Raw genomic sequence first — 21,960 nt, 5'->3', positions numbered from 1 at the left:
GCTAGTATCCCCTTGTCTTTCCCATTCTTAGCTTGGACTTCAGTTTGACTGTTCATATTAAACTGGCAATTATCATTCAGTTATCAATCACCTCAGTGTTATATGTCATCAGCTTATAGTGCAAATATATAGAGATGGCATTGACAAGGTGGAAATATGTGAGAAAAGTGCTGTCAGAAACAGTGCTGGGATAATGGAGTGATTCAGGTAGTGTGCACAGAGAAAGCTGACTGTTATTCCCCAGCTTGGTCATTAACAATGAGGGTACTCAAAATAAATCTTTGACTTCATCAGATGTAGCCTGAGACAGGGAAGGAAGGCTGTCAGCCTCACTAAATGGGAAAACTCGCGTGTACAGCATCCACTGGAGTTCAGTAGGATCGGAGGCTTTACTCCTTTGTATTGCTTTGAAAGGCCTAATTGCGGTATATTGGTTATTCTGCAATCCCATGGTAGCCAGAAGGGTGTTCTGGCCTTCGTGCATATGAACCGAGTGAGCAGGTGCAGAGCAGTGGTTTTTATGTGCCTTTGGGAGGTGGAAAACTTGTCATACTTATATACTTGCCAAAGCCTCATGTAGATATCGCAAAAGATTGTGTAAAATTAAACCATTTCTTCTGGCACCAAGGTCAATACCTTTATTTTTATTTGCAGAACATAGAGAGGTTTGCTGTCGCTGTTCTTATCTGTACGATTCAATACTTCCCTCTGGTGGAGAGACGAATTGTAGTTGTGTTCGAGTTTGGGATGAGAGAGGTAGGCACAGAGCAATAGGAGAATCACTTTTAAGTGACAGATTTCCTCTGAACTGGAGTGCAGGCTGTGTTTTGCTCGTGCACCTTTGAAAGAGGATTAGAAGGGAACAAAACTGCTGCTGTTTCATTTGAACAGTTTCTAATCTGTCTGTTTAGTTGTGATTACTTGTTTTTTTTTCTTGTGCAGTGTGACAAATAATATGCTACAGTACATCTCTCTGGTCACTCCAGATACTGTTCTCTTCCCAGTGAGACTGTAGTGCTCGAAGTGACAACTTGCTGTCTTTGTTGTAGAATAAGACAGTTATTTGCATTCACACTCACTGCTAGGGGAGCATAATGAACTGTCTTGTGTTCTTTGATGTTTGACAAACCAACTTAAATTAATATGTGCGCATTGCATTATTTCCCATCTGCCCATGATAACAAACAACTACTTGAACAGCATTTTCCAGGACAGCTTGCGTAGTTGGATGTTTCAGTGTTCTCTTGGCTGCTTTTTTGTTGCGATATTCAGAAAGTGGCTTATGCAGCAGGAGTCCGCTGGGCTGTTGTGCCCTTGAGGTTAGGATTGGAGATCAAATTCTGCTTCCTAGCGTTCAGGAATGATAAAGATACGGCTGAACAGCAAGGCAAATTCTTTGGATTTATGATTTCTGTGTGAATATTTTGGTCTTTCTGTTTTGTGGAGGTTAGTAAGTTTGATTGTAAGCTTTGTTAGTATTTCTTAACAAGCAAATGGCTGTGTTATAAATATTTCTGCTAATTGTAGCTTAGTGTTTAAACATAAATTTCAACATAAATTCCACCCCTTTCACCATTTGATGTAGCTGGTTCCACTAAAAAGGGAACTATTTCCACCCAGTAAGGAACTAAGGAAAAGAATAAAATTTGTGAATAAAAGATACCTGTGTTTGCATCCCTAGAGTGTGGAGAAGACAAAGCTTTTCTCTGCCCATTGAAAAATATTTACTCCTTCATGAAGCCATGTTGTGCTTTACCTCTGTCTGCATCACAGTATAGGCATAATAAAATAATGTTGTTCTTCTGTTTGCTCTGGACAAGTGGGATTTCAGTTCACAGAACTGACTGCAAATTTCTCGCTCTCTCGCAGGCAGAGAGCATGTCTGCATGGCTCGATGCCTTGGACTGTTTGTTGTAGGAGTCTCTTCCTTTAGACCCTGACTGCAGTTTGAGGGACTGTGAGCCTCTGTTAGAACTGTGTAAAATAAAAATGCTCTCTGTGCAGCCTGTTGAAAGGCGTGGGGCTGCCACGCGCTCTGTGCTCCCTTGTCAGGCACTGGAGCTGCACTGCTTGAGTTCCAGAAGACATTTCCAAGTCGTGTCTTTCATAACTTATAATGATTCCGTCACAGCTGACACAGGTCTGTAATTCTCTGATGCTCAGTCACAAACCTCAACTCCTGATTAAGTCATCAAGACTGATAGGAGTTGTATGAATAAAATACTGAAGAATGTGCAGTGTGGCTTATTGCCTCAGTGGAAGTGACTGCCCTTGCTGTGTTGGGCTGGAGGGACTGTGCTTTCATCTGGAACCAGAGCAATTTGAATGCAGCTATGGTTTATAACCAAAACTGGTGCTCTCTATGGTTAAAACAGAACGCACTGGTACTAAAACCACATAGGCATGCATTATTTTGCAGCCTCTGGTTATCTTTATTTATTTTATGTTTAATTTTGGTATTTTTTCTTTGAGGAAAATGTGGTATCCATAATGGTATCCACAAAAAGATGCACATACTTGAGACTGTGATGTGTGGGTGGGGGATTTGTTTAAGAAAATCATGAGCAGATTCTTAAAAATATTTTGAATATGAACTGCAAAAGAGAGAAGATAAGTATTTTATCACCACGTGCAGATGAATTTATAGTTTGGCTTGTCACCCATCACCAGTTGCTTCCAGTTCTATCTGTGACAGGTCTCTCTCCTCCCACTGAAGAGCAAGCCTTCTCATCTTCAGATTGTGTAAAGCCTCACTCCTTCCCAGATGGGAACTGATATACTCGGAAATCATCATGTGCCAATTGTTCTGTGAGCCTAAAAACTGAATCAGCCTGGAAGAAAATCAAAAGTGTTTGTCAGCTGCACAAAGTCTTACAGGTGGTGATTAGAAAAGTGGGAGGTATTTCTTCTTAAACATACAGAATGAAAATTTCAAGGCAAGGAGAATCGTGGAAGCTGTTTTGTATCCCCTCCGTGTTGGCATCCCCTGGGGCAGGTGGGAGCCTGAACAGTGCTGGAGGGGAAAGACCATCAGACTCCTCCTTGGGCTGGCTCTTGTCCCTTGTCTTTCCTTTTCCCATCCAAACAAAGGACATAGCTCGGAGGAGTAGGAATGGGTAGATATGTTATGATTTCCTAAATCGCTCTTCACAAAACACCTACACTGGTCACATACAGCTCTGCTTCCTCTTTCTAAGACAGCCCAGAGGAGGATGACCCAGTGTTGGTTAATAACTCAGTTGGCCCAGGCTTTCTTCCTTTTTTGGTAGTATTGGTTTGCTGGTAGCATTCCAGGGGTTTAGAAAAAAGACACTTTGTTGTGTCTATTTCTTCTTGTTTGCAAAAGCCAGTTTTATATTAAAAGCAGGAGCTGTTCTTGTGTGTGTGGTTTTTTCTCGATTTCTTGTACATTACTGAAAAATAAGGTCAGCCAGCAACCCTGACAACTGTGCTGGCGGTAAGAGCGTTTCATAACCCAGCCTGAAAACAGAGTGGGTTTAGAAGCTTCTCTTTCCTTCCAGAGGAAGACCTTTTTAGTGCAAAACCCAAAGTACTGTTATTAATTCTAGACTAACACATTATGGATTAGCGAGATGGGAGAAGTCGGAGCAGTTAGATGCTAAATAACAAGTGGTTAAGTCACATGCTGCGGGTAGCTCAGCTACTGCTTATAAGTAGCCACAGCATCTGTTAAAGGCACAGGGCTCAGTGTGGTGACGTGGGGCCGGATAAACAGACACCGTACATTATTCATGTTGCTTTTAATTGCTGCGGTCTGCTTTTAACTTCGGCTGGAGGCGGGGAGGAGTGGAGAGGCAGAGTCTTAACGAGGATGGTTCTGCGTTAACTTTGTGCTTTGGAAGATGGAGTATTATTACTGTCCACGTTTGCTCAAGTTGCTGCAATATTTGTGGGTGAGTGTACTCTTTAGTGTAACTGCCCTTACAGAGTTGGACGTTTTTAACTGTTCTCAGGAATCCTGAGAATGTAGAGATGGCCTCGCTTTGCAGTTTCTGATTGTTCTGAATAGTAACATTAAACTTGGGATTTATTTTGGGTGAGAAGGGCTATTTTATCTTTAATACTCGCTTAAAATCAGGAGCTGCAGCCTGCTTAAATGTGCCTTAAATAACTCTCTCATTAACTGGAACTGCCTCTTTGTTTACCACCCCGATGGTTAGACACAGTTTGCATACTGCATGTTAGAAATACTCATTTAAAAGCTGTCTTTGACTCTGGAGACATCTACTTGCAGAAGTCCCCCTTCCCTCGCTGCTCGCTAGTGCTGCTGCTTGCTATTTCAGTAAAATGCCTAATACCAGGGGCTTTACAATCTTGTATTTTTCCAGTTCCTTACTTATTTTTGATTTGACTGTTAACAGGTTTTGCTTATCTCGGTGAGCACTTCCTTGTCAAACAGTCCTTAGGGCCCTCTTCAGTGGAGCTCTTTGGAACAGGCTGCTTTGCTGTGCTGGGCTGCCAGCTTTGGAGCGTTACTTTTGCACAGCGATTGCTATCTGTCTGGTGATTTCACTTTTATAAAAGATGAATTGGTCTTTAGAACCTTTGTGAACAGATACTGTCTGACTTTTAACTGAATTACTTAGTATTTCAATTTCTTCTGTACGGATCGAATATCAGTTTTCAGTTGCTTGTGGTATTTTCTACGTTAATCTAGCTACATTTTCAGCTGTAAATTAGCAAATAATCAGCATTCACACTTTAAACCTTTCCATGTTCGCTGTTTGCTAGTGTGTTTTAAAACCATAGCAAAAGAGTTGGTGTCTCTCATTTAATTTTACAGTCCTTACCCTGTCTGTGCTTTGATCAGTTGTGAGATGAGAAATGTTTTGCTTCTGGGAGAGAAAATGGTACTTGAAGTGCTCCAAGCCCCATCCAACCTGGCCTTGAACCCCTCCAGGGATGGGGCAGCCACCTCTGCTCTGGGCAACCTGGGCCAGGGCCTCCTCACCCTCATGGTGAAGAATTTCCTGTGTTTATGAGCTCTTTTAGGGGCATTGGAGCATTTCTTGGGCATCTTCATTAGTGTATGCTGTCTTTCTGCAAGAAAATACTGGACAGGTAATTGTGATATCTGTGATGTTAAATACATATGGAAAATGAAATGTTAAGGGGAAAGCACAGCCACGCCTTTTGTCACTTTCTGTGTTGGTGTTACAGCTGAAGGCTGCTAAGGAGATATTTATCAGTTCTCTCTATTTTTATTCAGGAGAAACCAGAGATGTCAGGGTTAGTTGTCAAGGTTTGTGTTATTTAATCTGTTTTGGGGAGCTAAGATATTTTATTCATTAAGTGGGACATGCGTGAAGAAGCTGTAGCTCTTAATTAAAAAATACTATAATGAAAATCCAATTTTAAAGCTACTATTTTGAGCTATTGATAGCTTGCATCTCCTCTGCTGTGTATTTGTTTTACCCCTACACAGTGGTGGAGTTGTTGGACAGTGGGCCCACTCAGTGCTAGCTGTCTGCTAGGTACCTGCTGATTCCTATTCTGGTCTTTGGACAGGATGTTCATCATTGTGATGGGTTAGGAGATTTGTGAAAAGAAATCCTCCTAATATTTTTGAGCACAGCATAGTTTGTGGTCTACATGACTATGTGCAAAGTGATGACTGACCTCTAAGAAGTCTGTGTCCTGTGCTCAGGGCATTAAGTCTCAGCGCTAAGTTTCAGACAAGTAATCTTTGTGCCTGGCAAGATGTTTTTTTTGGTAGATTGTGTTAGATGCAAGCAGAGTTCTGCCCAGTAATTCAACCCTTTCAAGTTTGAGTTGTAATAAAGAGAATAGCAAGCTTATCAAACCTAGATCATTTGCACTCTTGATGAGGTATGCTGCATGCTTGGATGCAGCTCACTCTTGTTTGGGGTTTTCTTTAAACACTGAAATGGGGATTATTGAGAAGCAGATTCCTAGGGAAGTCTTTGCATGGGCTTTTTGATGACAGAAGATGGACTAACAAGGGCTATTGAGAACTACTGCTGCAAGTAGCCCAACTAGCAAAAAAACCCCAAAATGAAAGAAGAGGAAAGCTGAGAGTGCAGATAGAGCCTTGCAGATTGCTGCTTAAAGCCTTTAGGAGTCTTTAGGATGACTGTTCAAGGAACCAGAAATTCCTGGCTGGTGTGATAATACAGTCTGGTTTTGGTCAAATCATTTGATGTTTCTTTGAGAGCGGAAAGAACAGGACTCAAACACCACTCTGGTTCACTCTCAGTAAATTGTTTCTTCATACTAGGAATGGGCTGCTTGTTGGAAGAAATTTCTCTGAAGCTTGTGGGTTTCTGACTCCAGCACTCTAACGATCCTTCTTTCATTCAGATTTCTCACACCATCTGCAACAACCTGTATGGTGTACCGCTGAGCATTTGCTGGTGCTAGGGGAGAACAGGTTTGTCTGCAGCCCCAGCCAGGACTACCTTGGGTCCCTCCTGCTGCAGCCTGTGCTTTCTTTCCCCTAGGCTGCTAGCGGTGCTCTTCCTCGTGTTTTCAGGGCTGGCTGTTTTGCATCCAGTTGGTGTCAGCACTGACCCCTCTTGCTGCCTTTTCCATCAGCCTGGAATTCAAACTTACTGAGTTGCTTTCAGTCATATTTTCAGTTAGATGCTGTGTTTGGTTTTTAGGCCCCTTTGGTCGAACACTCAGATAAGCATAAAGCCGAGCACTGCGCACTGATCACCACACGCATTGTGGTCACCTGCAGTTCAGCAGCTGAAATTCAGAGACTGAATCATAGCTCTCCATGTCATCACTTCCTTCTGTGCTCTATCACGTACCATCCTCTTAGCTGTTATCTTTTAATCATCTTTAATTGGTTCATTATCATAATGATGTATTCAAGTGCCAGCCTTTCAGTGGACGTGTGCTATATTTATTATATTTGAGTATTTTCCAGGGTACATGGGGTATTCATCAACCCTTTTCCAGCTGGCGAGGAGCTTTGCTGCAGCTGATACAAGACATCTTTAGGTCTGACTTGCATAAGAAGCCCTTTAAGTGCAGCTCAATAATTTGTTATCCAGCTGCTTGCATTGGTCGAGCTGGTCAGCATGCCAGGTATGCGGCCACAGCAGTGAGGTTTCCTGTTCTTTTGTCATGCCTTCTGTCCAGTAACCAGCTTTTTTTTTTCTGTCTTGCTCATGGATACAGCTGCTAGTGGAGTGCTCTCAGTTGGTTCTGTTCCTCTCCTTAGCCATCTCCAAGTTGTGAGCTGTTCTTGCTCTGCCCCAGGGTGCTCTGTGGGGATGCCCTGATTTTGATGATGTAATTTCGGTTTTGATATATTTGAGGCTACTGTCGGAGCACACTGATAAACGATGATCTGTCACAGGTAGGATCAGGTGATGTAAGCCATCTGGGTGAGTGGAGGCCAGATACCTTGTGGTGGGGACAGAGCTGGCAGGAGGTGAGAAGGCTGAGCATGCCAGGTACCATTCCTGATGAATTGTTTCTTCTCAGTCTGGCACATGTCTGTGCTCAAATAGCAGACAAATGCTCCATCCTGAAAGCACTCAAAAGAAAACAGCATGTTTTATATCAAATGCTACCCTGCAGCACCGTGGTTTAGAAAGACCTTTTTAGTCTTTATTGACAGTCATTAAACAATAATTATAAAATCAAAAGAACTTAAGCTGCTTAAAAAAAGTAAGATCTAAAGTTTGTTTTGACAAGATGATAGTTGCTGTCTTTGGAGAGTGGTTTTGATACCTCTTTATCAGGTGACTCTGGAGGAAGTGGCAGCTGGATAATAACTGTGCTGCCGTCGCACGTCACTGCAACAGCGTTTTGATGGGTGATAGAAGGAAACATTAATCATCGACCTGCATGCCACGAGTCATGGTTATCCCTGCTTTAAGAGAGGGAAGGTGCTCTGTGTGGCTTCCCATCACGAGCACTGCCTGGGAATTTCCTGCAGACAGTGTCTGCTGCCGTTCTGTTACAGGATTTACTTCTGATGCCAGGGCAGTCCCATTTCAGGCATGCGTTTTTTTTCCGAAGACTTAAAAATCCCTCGCACCCAGGCAGTGTCTGAGGTACATCTGCTGTGTCTGTGTCAGCAGCTAAGCCTGCCTTTTAGGTAATGAGTAAATGAAGCCCTGTTGCAGAGGAAAATCTATTTGGAAAGGCATTTTCCGACTCCTGAATGCTGCTGTACAAGAGGAATTCTAATTTTGTGTCATTGTGAAGAGCGAGAAAACAGAACAAACCTGATGGAGGAAGCCTGTTCCTTGCGAGAACGCGAGGGAGAGCTGTTCAGCTGTGGGAGGCTGCTTGTTCTCACACAGCTTCCAAGCTTGTGCAAGAGAAACCATGTGGAATCCAAGACAGTTTATGATAATTAGGTGTGCTATTAAGTTTAATTTACCATAAAATGCTTTTATGAAATAGGTTAACTCGGAGCAGTAAACTTTGCATTCAGTAAGATGTAACCATTTGTAGGCCTGGCAATTTTTTGGTCATGACTGTGTTGTTCTGGGCTCAGAGTAGCTGGAGCTGGGGGACCGACTGCCCCTGCCCCCCTGCCCTTCAATCTGAATCTCAAGGGGTGAGTGTGATTCTGGTAGGAGGCTGAACTGGGTTGTAAAATTTCATTTCTGCGTACAAAGAGGAGGTAACTTCACTGCCTCTCCACTAATATTTTGATCTAAAGTTGTTTTGACTCGATTCCTGCTTTCCCAAGCTGTTGTCCATGTCGCTGATGCTGGGAGGCAGCCAAGTTCCCACTATTGTTCCTGTTCTTTCAGCAGTTGCGAGTTGTTCATACAGCCACCGCGTGTTTACTGTACTGAAAGGAAACGGCATTTTAGAGAGCAACTTGAGCATGGTGAAAGTCGTCCTTTGTGGTGGCCTTTCCTTAAGGTGTGACATGACTTTACTGCAGTGCAGAGCTTCTCTTCAGATTTACCTTAAGTTGCTTTTTAAGCCTGGAAGAAGCTTGGAGGAAAAAAAAATGTGGCATCTGGTTTAGTGTTTCATGGTTAAAGGTTAATATACACCTGCCACACTAAGGAAGGCAGGATGGAGTATTTACTGACCACAGTACGTGTTTGGCGAGTTTGGATTGCTGGGGTTGGAGGTTGTAGATGTCAGATGAAACTGGAGTTACTTCTGGTTTTGTTTTGTAATTCAACAGTGCTTCCCAAGTCAGGGCAGGAAATACAGAAAATCAAGTTGAGAACGCAGGAGGAATTTCCGTACATCAGCCTTTCAGCTCCAGCGAGTTCCAGACCTAGCAGGAAATAATGCTCTTAATCTAAAAAATGCAAACGAAGGCCACACCTGTAACAACAAACCAGATAAGTGATATGAGATGTAGCCTTCTGCAGAGTTACGGGTTTGTTCTTGTACCACAACACAGCTCTGGGCTCCATCAGAGTGTGTTGGCCGGGTGTAGCTGGGCACTGACCACATACCGGGGGCCCTGGGAGCTGTGTGGGGCTGATGTGCTGTGCGTGGCCAAGCTGTCGGGAGGAGGAGGCAGAAGGAGCAGAGTCCAAGAAATAACGGAACCACGCATGCACACAATGGCGAGTACATGCCATAAAAATGCTATGTTGCAAGGTAAAATGGATGGAGGATGTAGTGTATAAACTTACCCCTGGTATGTGTTCCACTTCTTGCAATCGAGAAGTGGCTGATGTGAATGAAAGACACATGGAATAGTGTTTTATAGAGAGAAAATGGGAAGCACAGCCTGGCACTTGGTGCTTCCCAGCTGTGCAGTGGGAAGGTGGTTCAGACGGTTGTTTGGCAGCATGGGGTTATGCTGAGAACAGCCCAAATGATTTAAGATGCAGTTTTACCTTCTTGTTACTGCTCTTTGAAGAAGGAAATCCCTTGTGCAAAAAGGTATGCTTTTCCTTTGAATTGTTCTCTGAGTTCCAAAAGTCAGGTTTGAACCTTCAGTAGCTGTAGTTGGCCGGAGCACCATCTGCAAGAAGGAGGAGTAACACCCAAGTTTCTCTAGGCAGTTGGTAACAAAGTTCTGTATTTTATCTCTTTGACAGGGATGACAGAAATGCACTAGTTAAGAGTAGTAAACTTGGCATTTACTGACTGAATTAAGAGAGCAGCATGCTTTGCACCAAATCTGACTCTGCAGAGCACATACCGTTCCCCAGCACGGCACGCAGTCTGTCTGTCTGTCACTTCTTGAAGCTGGGCTGCGTGTGTTTGCTGCGTTTGGAATTGCCAGTGCTGCCTGGCGCCGGGAGCCCACCGAGACAGCCCTGACTTTAGGTGCAGCGTTACCAAGCAACACGAAAACTTGTGAGATTGGAGGAGACATTTTCTGACTGCTAAAACCTGCTTAAATGTAGTGTGTGTGGGTCAAATCCTTCTTCCCCAAAGGCTCAGCTGTGCACAAGAAAAGACTCTACTGGCCTAAGGGGATTCCTGCTGTTAGAGTGGGGATGACAAACCCCATCCAGGGCGATGGAGAGTGAGCTCTGGCTGGGCTGTCGGGCTGCAAAACTGCTTAGACTGTGTGTAATGAGATGGATCAGAATTTCATGGCAAAATTTTAAGGAGATGGATTGAAACTGGTGAATCTGGCGTCATCTCAGGAGTTGGGATTTGATGCCTTTGCAGAAGGGGGCTGGTGAGGAGGGGTTTGGGTGACTGCTTGTATGAGGGTCTGTCTGAATTGGCAGTAAAACTTTATATCAATTGACATGAAGGAAATGCTTTGAGTATCTCTTCGTATCAGATTGTCCTTTCTTGTTTGCACGTAATTTGACTCACAGGAGCAAGAGATTTCCCAACCCCTCTTCCTCCCGTTATCTTTTTGAGCAGCAGTAGCATGTTCTCATGCTTGTTTTCTTTCACTCACTTCCCTTCCCCTCGCTTCCCGTCTTTGCCCTGTGATAAGTGTAGCAGTTGGAAGTATTTGAGGCCCCATTCTGTCCTCAGGAAGTGTCTGTTAAAGATATTTTGCAGTTACCTGTGCTTAGTGTGTGGAGTCTATTGGATCAAGTGCTAGAGAAAAAGCGGTTCCCATATAGGTTTTAACGTGAGAGCCCTGGTCGTGGTTCTGCATCCTTGATGTGAGAGGATCCTTTGCAGGCAGAAGCTTTGGTCCTGTGGCTGCCTGGCGTGCTGGGGACAATCCCTCATGGAAGATTGGGACCTCAGTGAGATTCGAATCAGTCGCGCGTTGAGATCATGTGTTTGATCCAGACAACAGAACTGCTTCTGAGAACGCTTGGGCACGTTTGCAGGGAGCATGTGGTGCTCAGCCTGCTTTGTATTTGTTTACATGCTCATATTTTCATTTCACTGTGCAAATAGCTGCCTTCCCTTACAGATGAGTTTCACATTGTGTTTCTTGTTGACATTGGCTATCTCCCCTACTGTCAGATTAGCTCCTGGTTTTCCATAGCATCTTTCTTAGGTGATACAAAAGCTGATGCTTAGCTTAGTGCTAAGCTTGCAGCTCATTTGTTTGTGGTTTTTAGTCTGCATTGGAGGAATGTCCTGTATTTGTATGGTAGTGGTTTATCAACCAAAAACCACCTTCATCCTGGATTTGAATTCATATAAATGGAAAAAAACTAAGAATCCATCTTATGCCTGGCTTGATCCTTTTGACGTAAATAAATGTAAAGAAAACATTTTTAGTACTTTCCAGAATCTTTGTGCTGTAGGAATTTCCTGCTTCTGTTTTTCAGTTTTCCCTCCTCCATTGAGATGGAAGGGAAGTGCTGAATGAGTGTGTCTATGGGCTTTCAAACAACACAGTGTATTTTTAGCTTGTTCCCTCAGCTCTAACGTTGGTAGCTTTGTTTTATACTGAAACAATTCAAGGTACAAAACGGTGCATGTTCAGGATGTTTAACTGGATCGCTCTTAAGTCCAAGAGGAACAGAGTTGGGGGGACAAGGATTTTCTGGAGGACTGTTTTGGCACTACAGTTGTTGCCATTATTGCTGGGGATTGTTTTTTAAACCATTTAAATTTAAAACGTAGATTAAAAGCTAAATTTCACAATTACCTTTGTTTACAGATTTTTATTCATCTTGGAATAATTAAGTACTACTGTAAAGGTGCATTGAATTTTGTATGGAGGGAAGGATGGCTGATTGTCCACTTCAACTACAAAAGAAAAGAGGAAACTGCACTTTTTCACTAGTGCCATAAAAAATGAGCATGGTAGAACAATAGTAAAATCATTTTTGGCAGGAATAAATGCGTATGTGCAGTGTTCAGTCATGAAAAATACTATTGCATTTTGTTTTATCGCAACCGTAGTTCTGTAAGGAAAACAAAAAATACAGATTTACAGAATACAGATTTGCTTTTTCTAATCCTGGTTAATTTGGAGGCAAGCACAGCTTTCAAGTACGTCTGGAGCTTAAGACTCTGCTCTGCTTTCCCCTGTTCTTACCCCTTCTGCTGTATATTTTTTAGATAAATCTGTAAGAAGTGAAATGTGACTGTGCTTCAATGAGAACCTAAGGTGCAGAACTTTATCTTGCTGAGGTGATCCTGCTGTGGGGTTTGGTTTGATTTGTTATTGTTGCCGTGTACATGGATGTTAGAGTTCTTAGAGAAACAGTTAGACAAATCTACCCTGAAAGGTTTATAATCGAAAGAATGGACGTGAGCCCTGTGATACCATAAAACGTTAGGCAGGGCAGTGATAGCAGCACGGGGGATGTGGATGAGAGCAGAGTGTGCTGGGGACTGAGTGTTCCTAGGAAGAAGAGTCCTGCCACGGGGTGGACTTGCAGGCAGATCAGATGTTTGGTACCTGACCTTCTTTAGCAAACATTGCAAAATGTTTCTCTGTGATAAAAAGCTTCATTTCGTATACGCTAATGTTCCTCTTGCATGAGAGGGGCAAAGATGATGTGCCAGCAAAATTCCTATTCTTTGGCTTGTTTGAAGTGTGTGGATGTCTGTGTGTTTCAAATTCATGGATCAGAGCGGGTCACAGATTTTAAAGGACTGAAGAAGAAAAAATATTAGAAGTGGTAGCTCTTTGTATGTGAAAGTGGTTTGGAGCCTTTCACGTGGGAGTTTAATGATCTGCGCACTGAACATTTGAACAGTTTTATGCTGTTCTTGTAGTGTTGTTGGTAAATTCTCATTGTCTGCTGCAGAGAATGTTTTATTTGTCAGAAGATGGGGGTGAGACGAGAATCCACATCCAGGTGTAAGCTTCAGCTTTCATAAATTACCACTTGGTAGGTATGAGACGTTTAGCCCTTTAATGTTCCTGCCACCTTGTTGGGGTTAGAGGATCAAGGACCTCCCTCATACTCACTTCTGAATCCTCTAATTCTCTTCTAGCTTCTCATTTTGACCTGTGCTTCCTAAGCACCGGGTGTGTTTTTCTGCTGGTTTTCATGCTTCTAACTCCAAGTCATCCTTACTGCAGATGGACATGTTCAGAGTCAGCAGGCTGGAGTACCTACAGTCAAGAAAATCACATAAAACCAAGCCCCCTTCTGTGCAAGATGGGGAGAGAGGATTTATATTTTATTTTGCCTTTCCTAGTTCCTTTTTGTTGTCCTCTTTCAGCTGACATTCAAGAAGATATGTGCAAAGTCTCTGAGCTATTTGTTTGTGAAACCTTGGCAAAGCACATTCATTTACATCGGGAAGTGACAAAACCCGTGCCATGGTTCTGCAGGGAAGCTGCTAATTACCTCCCTGAAGCCTCTTGCTGTGGCAGGGCGATGTTCTTGTTGCTTTTCTGCCCCTGCACAGGGGGACTCTACTGTGCTTGCCATAAAACATGATTATTTTTATAATGCTTTTTGTGCTTTGAGAGGGTTGTCAGGTTAGTGCAGAGCAAGGCAAGAGAATAAAGCCTTCCCCTACCCCCCTGTGCCTGGGAGTTAGGCTGTTCTGGATCATTTTCTCTGTTCCATGGATGTTTCAGCTGGAGTGGGCAGGATAGCATGATGGTAGTCAGGCGAGTTTGGCTGTTATTTATCGAATAAAAGTAGTAATAGTTTAGATGGACTTAAAGTAGTCATGGAATAAGGATGTGCAACATGTGGGCGGTATCACTTGTGTTTTCAGCAGCTGCTGTCAAAGGGATTTGGACTTCGAGAGCGTGCGCTTCTGCCGTTCTGTTACGTTGCAGGGAAGGAGATGAGACCATGATCAGCAGTCGTCCTGATGTGCCATGGGCCCTGGGGACACTTGCGTAGCGGGCAGTGCGATGGCTTCACAGGAACACAGATTAGTTGCCTAGTGAGGGTTGTCCTGAAGCAAATTTGACTGGATGATAAATAAAGAATTCTTGTGTCCTGTTCCAGATCAGATGAGACTCAGATTTCAGAGGCAAATTGCAAAGACAGTCTTATTACATTGGCCTTTTTGCAGTTATGGTGCATGAATTTCAGGAAATCTCATTTTGCTCTTCAGTCTGGAGGACTAAATTGAAGTATTTGTCTGCAAAGCCACCGGCACTGAATTTCAAAATGTAATTGTTTCCCACGATCGAAATGCATTACTTTAAGAGATCGGCGTTACTCTGACGTTGTTACTACCTCTGTAAAAATAAAGCTTTTCTAAAATAGCCATGGGCTATGTTGATGAGATACTTTATGAGGGACTTCAGCACCTTTCTTTAAAAGTCTCTTGTGTTAATGTGTGCTTGCGTAAACTTCCCAAATGTTGATCCAGAACCTGTTGCTGCTGCAGTCTCTCTGTGCTCACTTGTTTGTGAGGCCTCTGAGGGCTTTTAAAATAAACTATTATAAGGGAAAAAGTCTAGAAATTTCAGTCCCTTCTGTAGTTGGCTCTGTGTATGAGGGGAGCACCTTTAACGTCAAGTCCTATGCAAGTCATCCTAAATTCTGAATAAGGATAAATTCAAACTCTATACGTGAGCTTAATTTGCTCAATTTGGTTAGGAAACCAAAGTAGGAATAGAAAACAAATATTTAGTGTAGATATTGAGATACCCAGTGTTCCAGGTTACAAGAGATTTCAGTGTACAGGCACTGTACAAAGTCCTAGTGCTAAAAACTCCATCCATTCCACTCCTGTTTTTCTCTTTTTTTTCCCCCTTCCATTTCTTTTGACTGTAGACTGTGTGTGGTTTTTGTGGTAGGTGAAACAGTCCAGGTATCTGAATGAATTGCATTAATTGTACTGCCATGAAAACCAAACCAAAGGGAAACCCCCCCACCAAAACCCAAATCCAGATAAAACGGCTAATCCCTTTCGTCTTTCTCCTCTCCTATTCTCTACAGGGAATACAGAGGCAAAAAGAAGGAGCATATAAAAAAACCTAAGTTGTTTTGTAGTGTCTGAGGAAGCCAAGGCGTAATTGAGTCTGGAGCCATGCAACTAAGCTCAGCACAGTGCTGTGTCTTTAAATAGTCCATAATGTCAAACACAACAGGTTAATTTAAGTTCTCTTACTAATGAAACTGAAAGAGCGGGGATGTGGAATGCAAGAGCAGAACAGCCTTACAAGGGCAGGCTTTGCTCTGCCGTGGCTGCTGAAGACTGAGTGTAATCGAGATGGACAAACAAAGAGGCCTGAGATGGAATTGAAGCTGTCATGATTTTTGCAAGTACTCGATCCTGATATTTGTATGCGAGATGCTGACTTGCAGAAAACACTTAAGAAATGCATGAATTATTAATAATTACTGACTTAAGTGGAGTGTTGGGGAGTGAGGTGGGTAAACATCAGGAGAATGGTCTTCTGACTGAGGTTTCACAAAGCAGAGACTTTGTTTTTGCAGTTAAACTAATGTATGTCCCATCTGGTTTGCTGACACAGGATCATCAGGGATCCACTCTAGGTGAAAGTTAATCCCTAGTATCCTTTCGATACCTTGAATCCCCCTCCTAGTTCTATGCATGCTGGTGCTGCTGGAAGGGAGGTGGTGGTGGGATGACCCAGCCGTTGCTAAAGCCCCCGTGGACTCGAGTGGCTCACGCTCCTCACGAGGCTGTGTTGCAGGTTCCACCTGCACCTCACGGCGTGTGCATTATGTGCTGGGCTACATGCAGGCCCATCTTTAATTTGACCTTCCAGTCCCATGTAGTCGTTAGCATAATGAGGGTTATTTGATAATGGGTAAAATTCAAAATGAGCTGAAAGAAGCTTTTGGAAAACATAATGTAACCATAGAATTTTGGTTCCTACTGAATGAGGGGAAAAATAGGGATTGTTGCTTTTTTGCAGGGTTGTATTTCTGAGTTGTAGGTGGAATAGATGTTCATAATAAAAGTATCCAGCGATGTTTGAATAACGAGGTCCCATTTGCTTTTGCGGTAATTAGTAATGCAGTCCTGGTTAGCAATGTGTGCTCTCTGTTTTCTGAAACTGCAGACCCTTGTCAGCTCCAGAGTGGCTGCAGCATGAGATAATCACTAGTGTTTTTCAAGGGTTGAAGTTCCTCTTGTGCTGTTCTTGTTCAGAAGCAAACGCTTGCTCAGCCAGAAAGACTGAGGGGCTCGGAGACAGTTACAGAGCATCTGCAGGGTTTGAGCTGTGTTCTGTGGGCTAATGGTTATAAAAAATGTCCATGGATTCACCAGAGAAGTAGTAAATAGAGCCTATGTGTAACTCACATGCTGTTACTTAATTAAAATAAAGTTGTGAGCTTTTTCCAGCAGGGAAGCTTGTGTGGAGTGCTACAGAGCATCATCTTCTGGGGAGCTTTAGAAAAGAAAGAGAGAGAACAAGTTTCTGCCTTTCCCAGGCTTTCCTGGGGCATTGTGTGCACACCAACAGGCAGGAGACCTTGTCCATGGCAGCGTGCTCTTTGAAATTGGTGTTCTTCTATGGTCAGTGTAGCCCTTAATCTATTGAGAAGTTGGTATATGTCTTTCGAGATGATTTTTGATAGAGTTTTGTGGTTTTCATACAGGTGAAATGTCACTTGAATTGGAAAAGTCCCAAACCATGGTTTGCTATTTAGTTTCTTACAGCCTTTGATAACTCTGTCAACATTTCAAGTGTTCCTTGGTGTTGGTTGGGTGATGTAATAGGGTCCTCTGAGCATTTTGGTGGGTTATTTTACTTAGCAGACCATTCAATAAAGCAGAATAATCCCCTCCTTGCACGCCCACCCGGCGCAGATCCAGGCAGTGGGAGGAGTGAAAATAAAAAAGTAGAATTGTGACTCTAGCCAGTCCTTGCAGTGTCCAGTGAGAGGGATTTTTGAGGACATTTCTTCTATCTAACTACACATTTTCTTAACACTGAATCAATTTTTTTTCAGACCCTGTTTATTTTTACATGAATTTTCTGAGGAAGCTAAGTTTGATCGCGCAGTCTGTCAGTCTCCCAGCAGCTGCTGGTACGAAGCTTGGGCAGGAGAACATGCAGTCACTTACTGCATTTCAGCTGAAAGGGTGGAAAAATCCTCCACCATTTGAATTTGGTGAAAGCTCGTGTGATTTTCTTCTAAAAGGTTTTGCCATGATGTTAATTGAAGTGTAAATCTAAGCAATAATTTAGATGCTGAGTGTACTTAACTACCTCGCAGTATGTTCACGTGGTAGCCAGAAGATGCTAAATTTAGTATTGCAGATAGAATCAAATAAGCAACTAGTTTAGCGAACTTCTAAGGATGAAAATGGTAAATTGGGGATAACGTCTCACTTTTCAGGGGAAGAAAAGTAGAAAATATTCTCTAGTGAATTTTCAGCTCCTTCAAGTCATGTACACATGAAGTTCTTGCAGCAAGTGTATTTATGCACGCCCTCCTGTTCTGTGAGAGGTGATGTACCAGAAGGTTGGTTAAACTTCAGTTCTGCTCTGCTCATCCTGTTAGGTTGAAGGCACTGCTGACTCGCATGGCAACCACCACCCAGAGCGCTGGGTAGGCTGACCTTAATGGTTTTGTGATTCTATGAAAAAATTTTTTTCTCGTTCGGTTTGATCCCCTTTTAACACTGAGCCTTTTTATTAGACTGCTTCTTTGCAAATATATATAAAAAAAAATAAATAAGATATTCAGAAACAATAAGATGTGGAAACCTGCATTTTGGCACTGAAGTTTTTCTTGGAGACAAGTAACAGGTTGGTGAAGTTCAACTCTTAAAAACAGGGCTTGAAAGGCAAGACACCTCATTTTTCAGAGCATCTTATGTGCACGTTTCCAAGCAGCATTTCTGATATAATAAGAGTTTACGTGAAAGCCATTTCATAAAATACCACCTAGAAATTATTAATTCCATTAAATCCCTTCCTGAAGGGTTTAGGGGAGGAGGCGATGATGCAAGGCCATGGGGCTTTGTATGGCAAATTAAGCAACAGCAACCAAAATCCCTTGAATAAACAGAAAGTGAGCAGCTTGTAACATGCCTTGCTTACCTTCCTACTGGTGTCTGCCCTCATTCTGAACTAGTCAGATCTTGACTTGGACACTACCAATCTTTATTGATATAAATCCTCAGCTTTATTTCTGCTGTCCTTCCACATGGTCTGTGTCCAGGAATTCCATGGCAGGTGGCATCTGGCTGCATGGTGCTTTTATCTGTGGGATCCTCCTGTTACCCTGACCCCATGGTCTCCCGGCTGTTGGGAAGGGAGTGGGATTAGGGACTGACACTGAGCCCTTGCTCACAGCAGTTGTTAGCAGTGTGTGAAAGTGGAAAAAACCTGCTTGAAATGGTCAGACCTGTTCAGCTTTGTTCTGAGTTTCTGGTTTAATCATTATCTTGCAGCGATATTGTAGTCACCAACTTGAAAGTGTCTTGTTTGAGTTTGGAAATCCCATAATAACACAGGAATAGGTGCTGGCGCTGCCCGAGTGCCCACTCAAACAGCGGGAGCTGGGGGTGGGTCTGTCCTAACCTGCCCCCTCTGGCTAGGAAGCCTGTTGGCGTCAGTGTAAAACATTCCCTGGTGGAGGTGTTGCTGTTGTTTTCCCAAGGAAGGGTTAAAAATCCGTAAGTACACGTGACATAGGCAAACTATGAATCATTCCAATAGATCTGTGCGACTCCTGCTTAGGCAGCAAGCAGATGCTGGTCCCTTGGTTGCCATGGCAACCCTGCCTGTACTATAATAAAGCCCAGCCCAGATCCTTCCTTAGGCAGAGCTCTGCGGCTGTTTCACCTAGCTCATTGTTTCCGAAGAGGCAAGGCAGGGTCAGGGAGGAGGGAATAGGATACCGGAGGCTTTCGTCTGTGTGTAACCTCTCGTGCCTGGTTCAGGGAGCGTTGGGAGCAGGGCAGACCTTGCTGTGCGAGCTTGCAAACAGCTGTGAGATCCAGCGGCTTCCAGATGCCATAAGGAGAGGAGCTGGCGTGTGCGGCGGCTGTAACAGGCGTGGGGAAAGTCTCCATGCTGGCTGCTGGCACGGTGTTTGGCCATTCCCGGCTTCGTTCCTCTGTTATGAAGCCCCCCTTGAAGCAGAGAAGCTGATGTCATTCAGAAGATCTTTTGGCAGCTCTGAGCATCCAGCGAGTCCAGTCTTGACGGCAGCAGGCGCGACGCGGTTCCCCTTCAGCTTCACTGTCCCTCGACAGCCTGTGCTCTGCGCTTCTGGAGGGGGAAACCTTGTGGAATGGTTCTGAAGATGGGCACGCTGGTGAGGAGGGGATTCTGCCGCTGCTGAGCCCTCCCTGCAGAGTTCTGGGGGAAGGAAATAATTTGGATTTATTTTTCAGAAGACCTAATTATTCTGCTGCTAAATGGATTGTATAGAAGCGTCAGAACTTCGTTTAATGTACTGTTACCTGAAGAGCTGCCGAGCTAGAAGAATACAATATTTTTTATCCTTTTGATATTTACAGTTAAACAAAAACTTGGCTTAAAAAGGGTGTTTCTTTTCCGGCTCTGAAATGAGACAGTGAGAGACTAATTCTGTGCTTGTTAATGGACAGATTTCAAGAGACTGTGTCAGGATTTAAACCTTGATTTCTCTCTTTAACATGGCTGAATTAAACATGTTTTGATGGAGCTCTGGCAATCTGATTGTAAGTAGGAAAAGTCTTTTATTTTTTCCTACTTGACAAATACCAATCTCCAACCACCCATATCTTACGTTATTTAAATACAGAAATATGCTGGTGGTTACAGTGTAAGTGCTATTCACCTTAGCTGAAATATTTAATAAGTGGAATCTGTTTTGCAAAATAAAATCAGGGCTGTTAAGGAGGATATACTTTACAGTAATTGCTACTGAATATTGATTTCTCATCTCTGCTGGAAAAATGGATTACCTTGGAGACAAACTGACAGTGGCACAAACTCACATGACCCAGTGGATGGGTACAGTGCGGAGATCCTTACAGGAAGCACTAAATTTAGTCACTACTGCGGTTGCTCATGAACGGACTAGCGGGGAAGGTGGAAGCAGGACTCCCTTCAAGCGAACCTCCTCCTTCAGGCACTTTGCATCCCGGAGCAGAGAGTCCTTCCGAAGGTTTTCAGTGCGGAGTCAGCAGAGGTTTTCCTCTTTGAGGAAGAGGCAGACCAGTTCAGAGCCACCTGAGCTTGTAAGCTATGCACCTTTTTGAGACTCTCGAGGTAGTGAATACAATGCAACCCCCTTGATTTTATCTAATAACAAAACCTCTACCCTGTCTGCTTTCCAGTTTAAAAATAGTGTCCGCAAACACTTGCAGGGAGTGGTGTCTGTCTGTCTGCTCCCAGCTGGTGTCTTTCTGCAGCACAGATGCATATTTTCATTTGTCAGCAAACACAGTAAATCGAGGTTTTGGGAATGGAAAAAAATGTCATTGATCTTTTTTAAAGTAACAGAGAAAGGTAGGGCAAATATTTGTCTAAAACCAGGAAGGGAAAGTTAGTCTGAAACTGTACTCAGGTCAGTCATGTCAAACACCACAGGTCAGCAAGACTTTGTACATCCACACTGGTAATTTGTCAGTAAAGAATGCCTGAAACTAAATTTGTAAGAGGAGCTAAGCACTCTTCCTCTGCAGGCAATGGTAAATGATCATTATTATCTTCTTTTATTGAGAAAGAGGTGTGTTTTCTCAGTATAATTGCTATTTTGTCATGCAATTGAAGTTGTATGACCTGCATGACTTGGGAGGGCTGTAGTGGGGCAGGGGCAGGGTGTAATTTCATGGGTTCACTGCAACTGTGTGCCAAGCAGAGGCCCTCCCTGCTCCTCCTTTCCCATGAAATACCTTTCCTAGTCTCTGGTTTTTTTTTTTCAGGTGGTCTGTATTAAACGACATGGCAAAGCAGTGGAGGAAATGCCAGTTGTGTACAGAGAAGCCCCTTTCCCAAGTGGAAGGGGTGTGGGCTCTTGCAGCAGGGCTGGGGACTGCCTTGCTCCTCGCAGCCCCTCTTTTGAGTTGCAGCAAATACTGCGGAGTCACAATGGGTTTTGGTTAGAGTGTGTTGAAGGGTAAATGAATCTGTTTAATTTCAAGGAGAAGAGCTTGAACTGGTGATTTGAGTTGCACCCAAAATTTTCAGAATTTCACCATGGGAAGTGTGTGCACTAGAGTGGAATCGGGACCAAAGCCTTGGTGCTTTGGCTAAATCCTGAGCAGCTTCCTCTTTGAAGTGGCCAAAATGTTCTGGGTTGTGGGATTTTGGTGGGTTTTTCTTTAAGCCGTTGTGAGGTAGAAATGCACAAAGTTCTGCTGTGGCCTCGTGGAGATTTGTTCATCGAATGATTGAAGGTAGAGTTGCATTCCTTGGGCAGGTGTGGTGTTTGGGTACGGGCTATTTCCAGGGCGTTTTATCAGTTATGGCTACAGCATTTTTGTCCTAGCTTGCAATTAATCTCCTGTTTGACTGTAGTGGAAAAGGAAATATTGTCAAGTGAGCACAAGAATGAAGAGATAAATATTTGGTAACCACTGTTACAGTGTTAGCATGATGAAGTTCTGTTGGTTGCTTTTTTAAGCTGGTGTCTTAAATTTATTAGAACCATCTGAATTAAGAACTTGTTTAAAAGAAGTGAGGACTGCAACAAGGAAATGTGGAACCTGCAGAGGGCAACTGTCCTACTGTCCTTGTACTGTGCT

The 21,960-nt window shown here is 43.3% G+C and overlaps 1 protein-coding gene across 3 annotated transcripts in view; it reads left to right on the top strand.

Moving 5' to 3' along the window:
* The window catches only part of KIAA1671 (KIAA1671 ortholog), a 52,939-nt gene that overhangs the window by 9,106 nt on the left and 21,873 nt on the right, over positions 1 to 21,960 (top strand). The window contains exon 1 of one of the 3 annotated variants that reach the window (XM_069871159.1): positions 3,703 to 3,914. The exons of 1 other annotated variant lie outside the window; for it this stretch is intronic. In XM_069871159.1, the coding sequence (XP_069727260.1) occupies positions 3,864 to 3,914 (51 nt within the window). In that variant the 5' untranslated portion in view covers positions 3,703 to 3,863. Of the gene's footprint in view, positions 1 to 3,702; positions 3,915 to 19,935; positions 20,452 to 21,960 lie in introns of those variants that run through there. One more of the 3 variants, XM_069871158.1, reaches the window with a different exon arrangement.

This window comes from Phaenicophaeus curvirostris, chromosome 17, assembly GCF_032191515.1.
Source record: "Phaenicophaeus curvirostris isolate KB17595 chromosome 17, BPBGC_Pcur_1.0, whole genome shotgun sequence".
Classification (NCBI taxonomy): Eukaryota; Metazoa; Chordata; class Aves; order Cuculiformes; family Cuculidae; genus Phaenicophaeus; species Phaenicophaeus curvirostris.
This window is presented reverse-complemented; position numbering and strand designations above follow the sequence as displayed.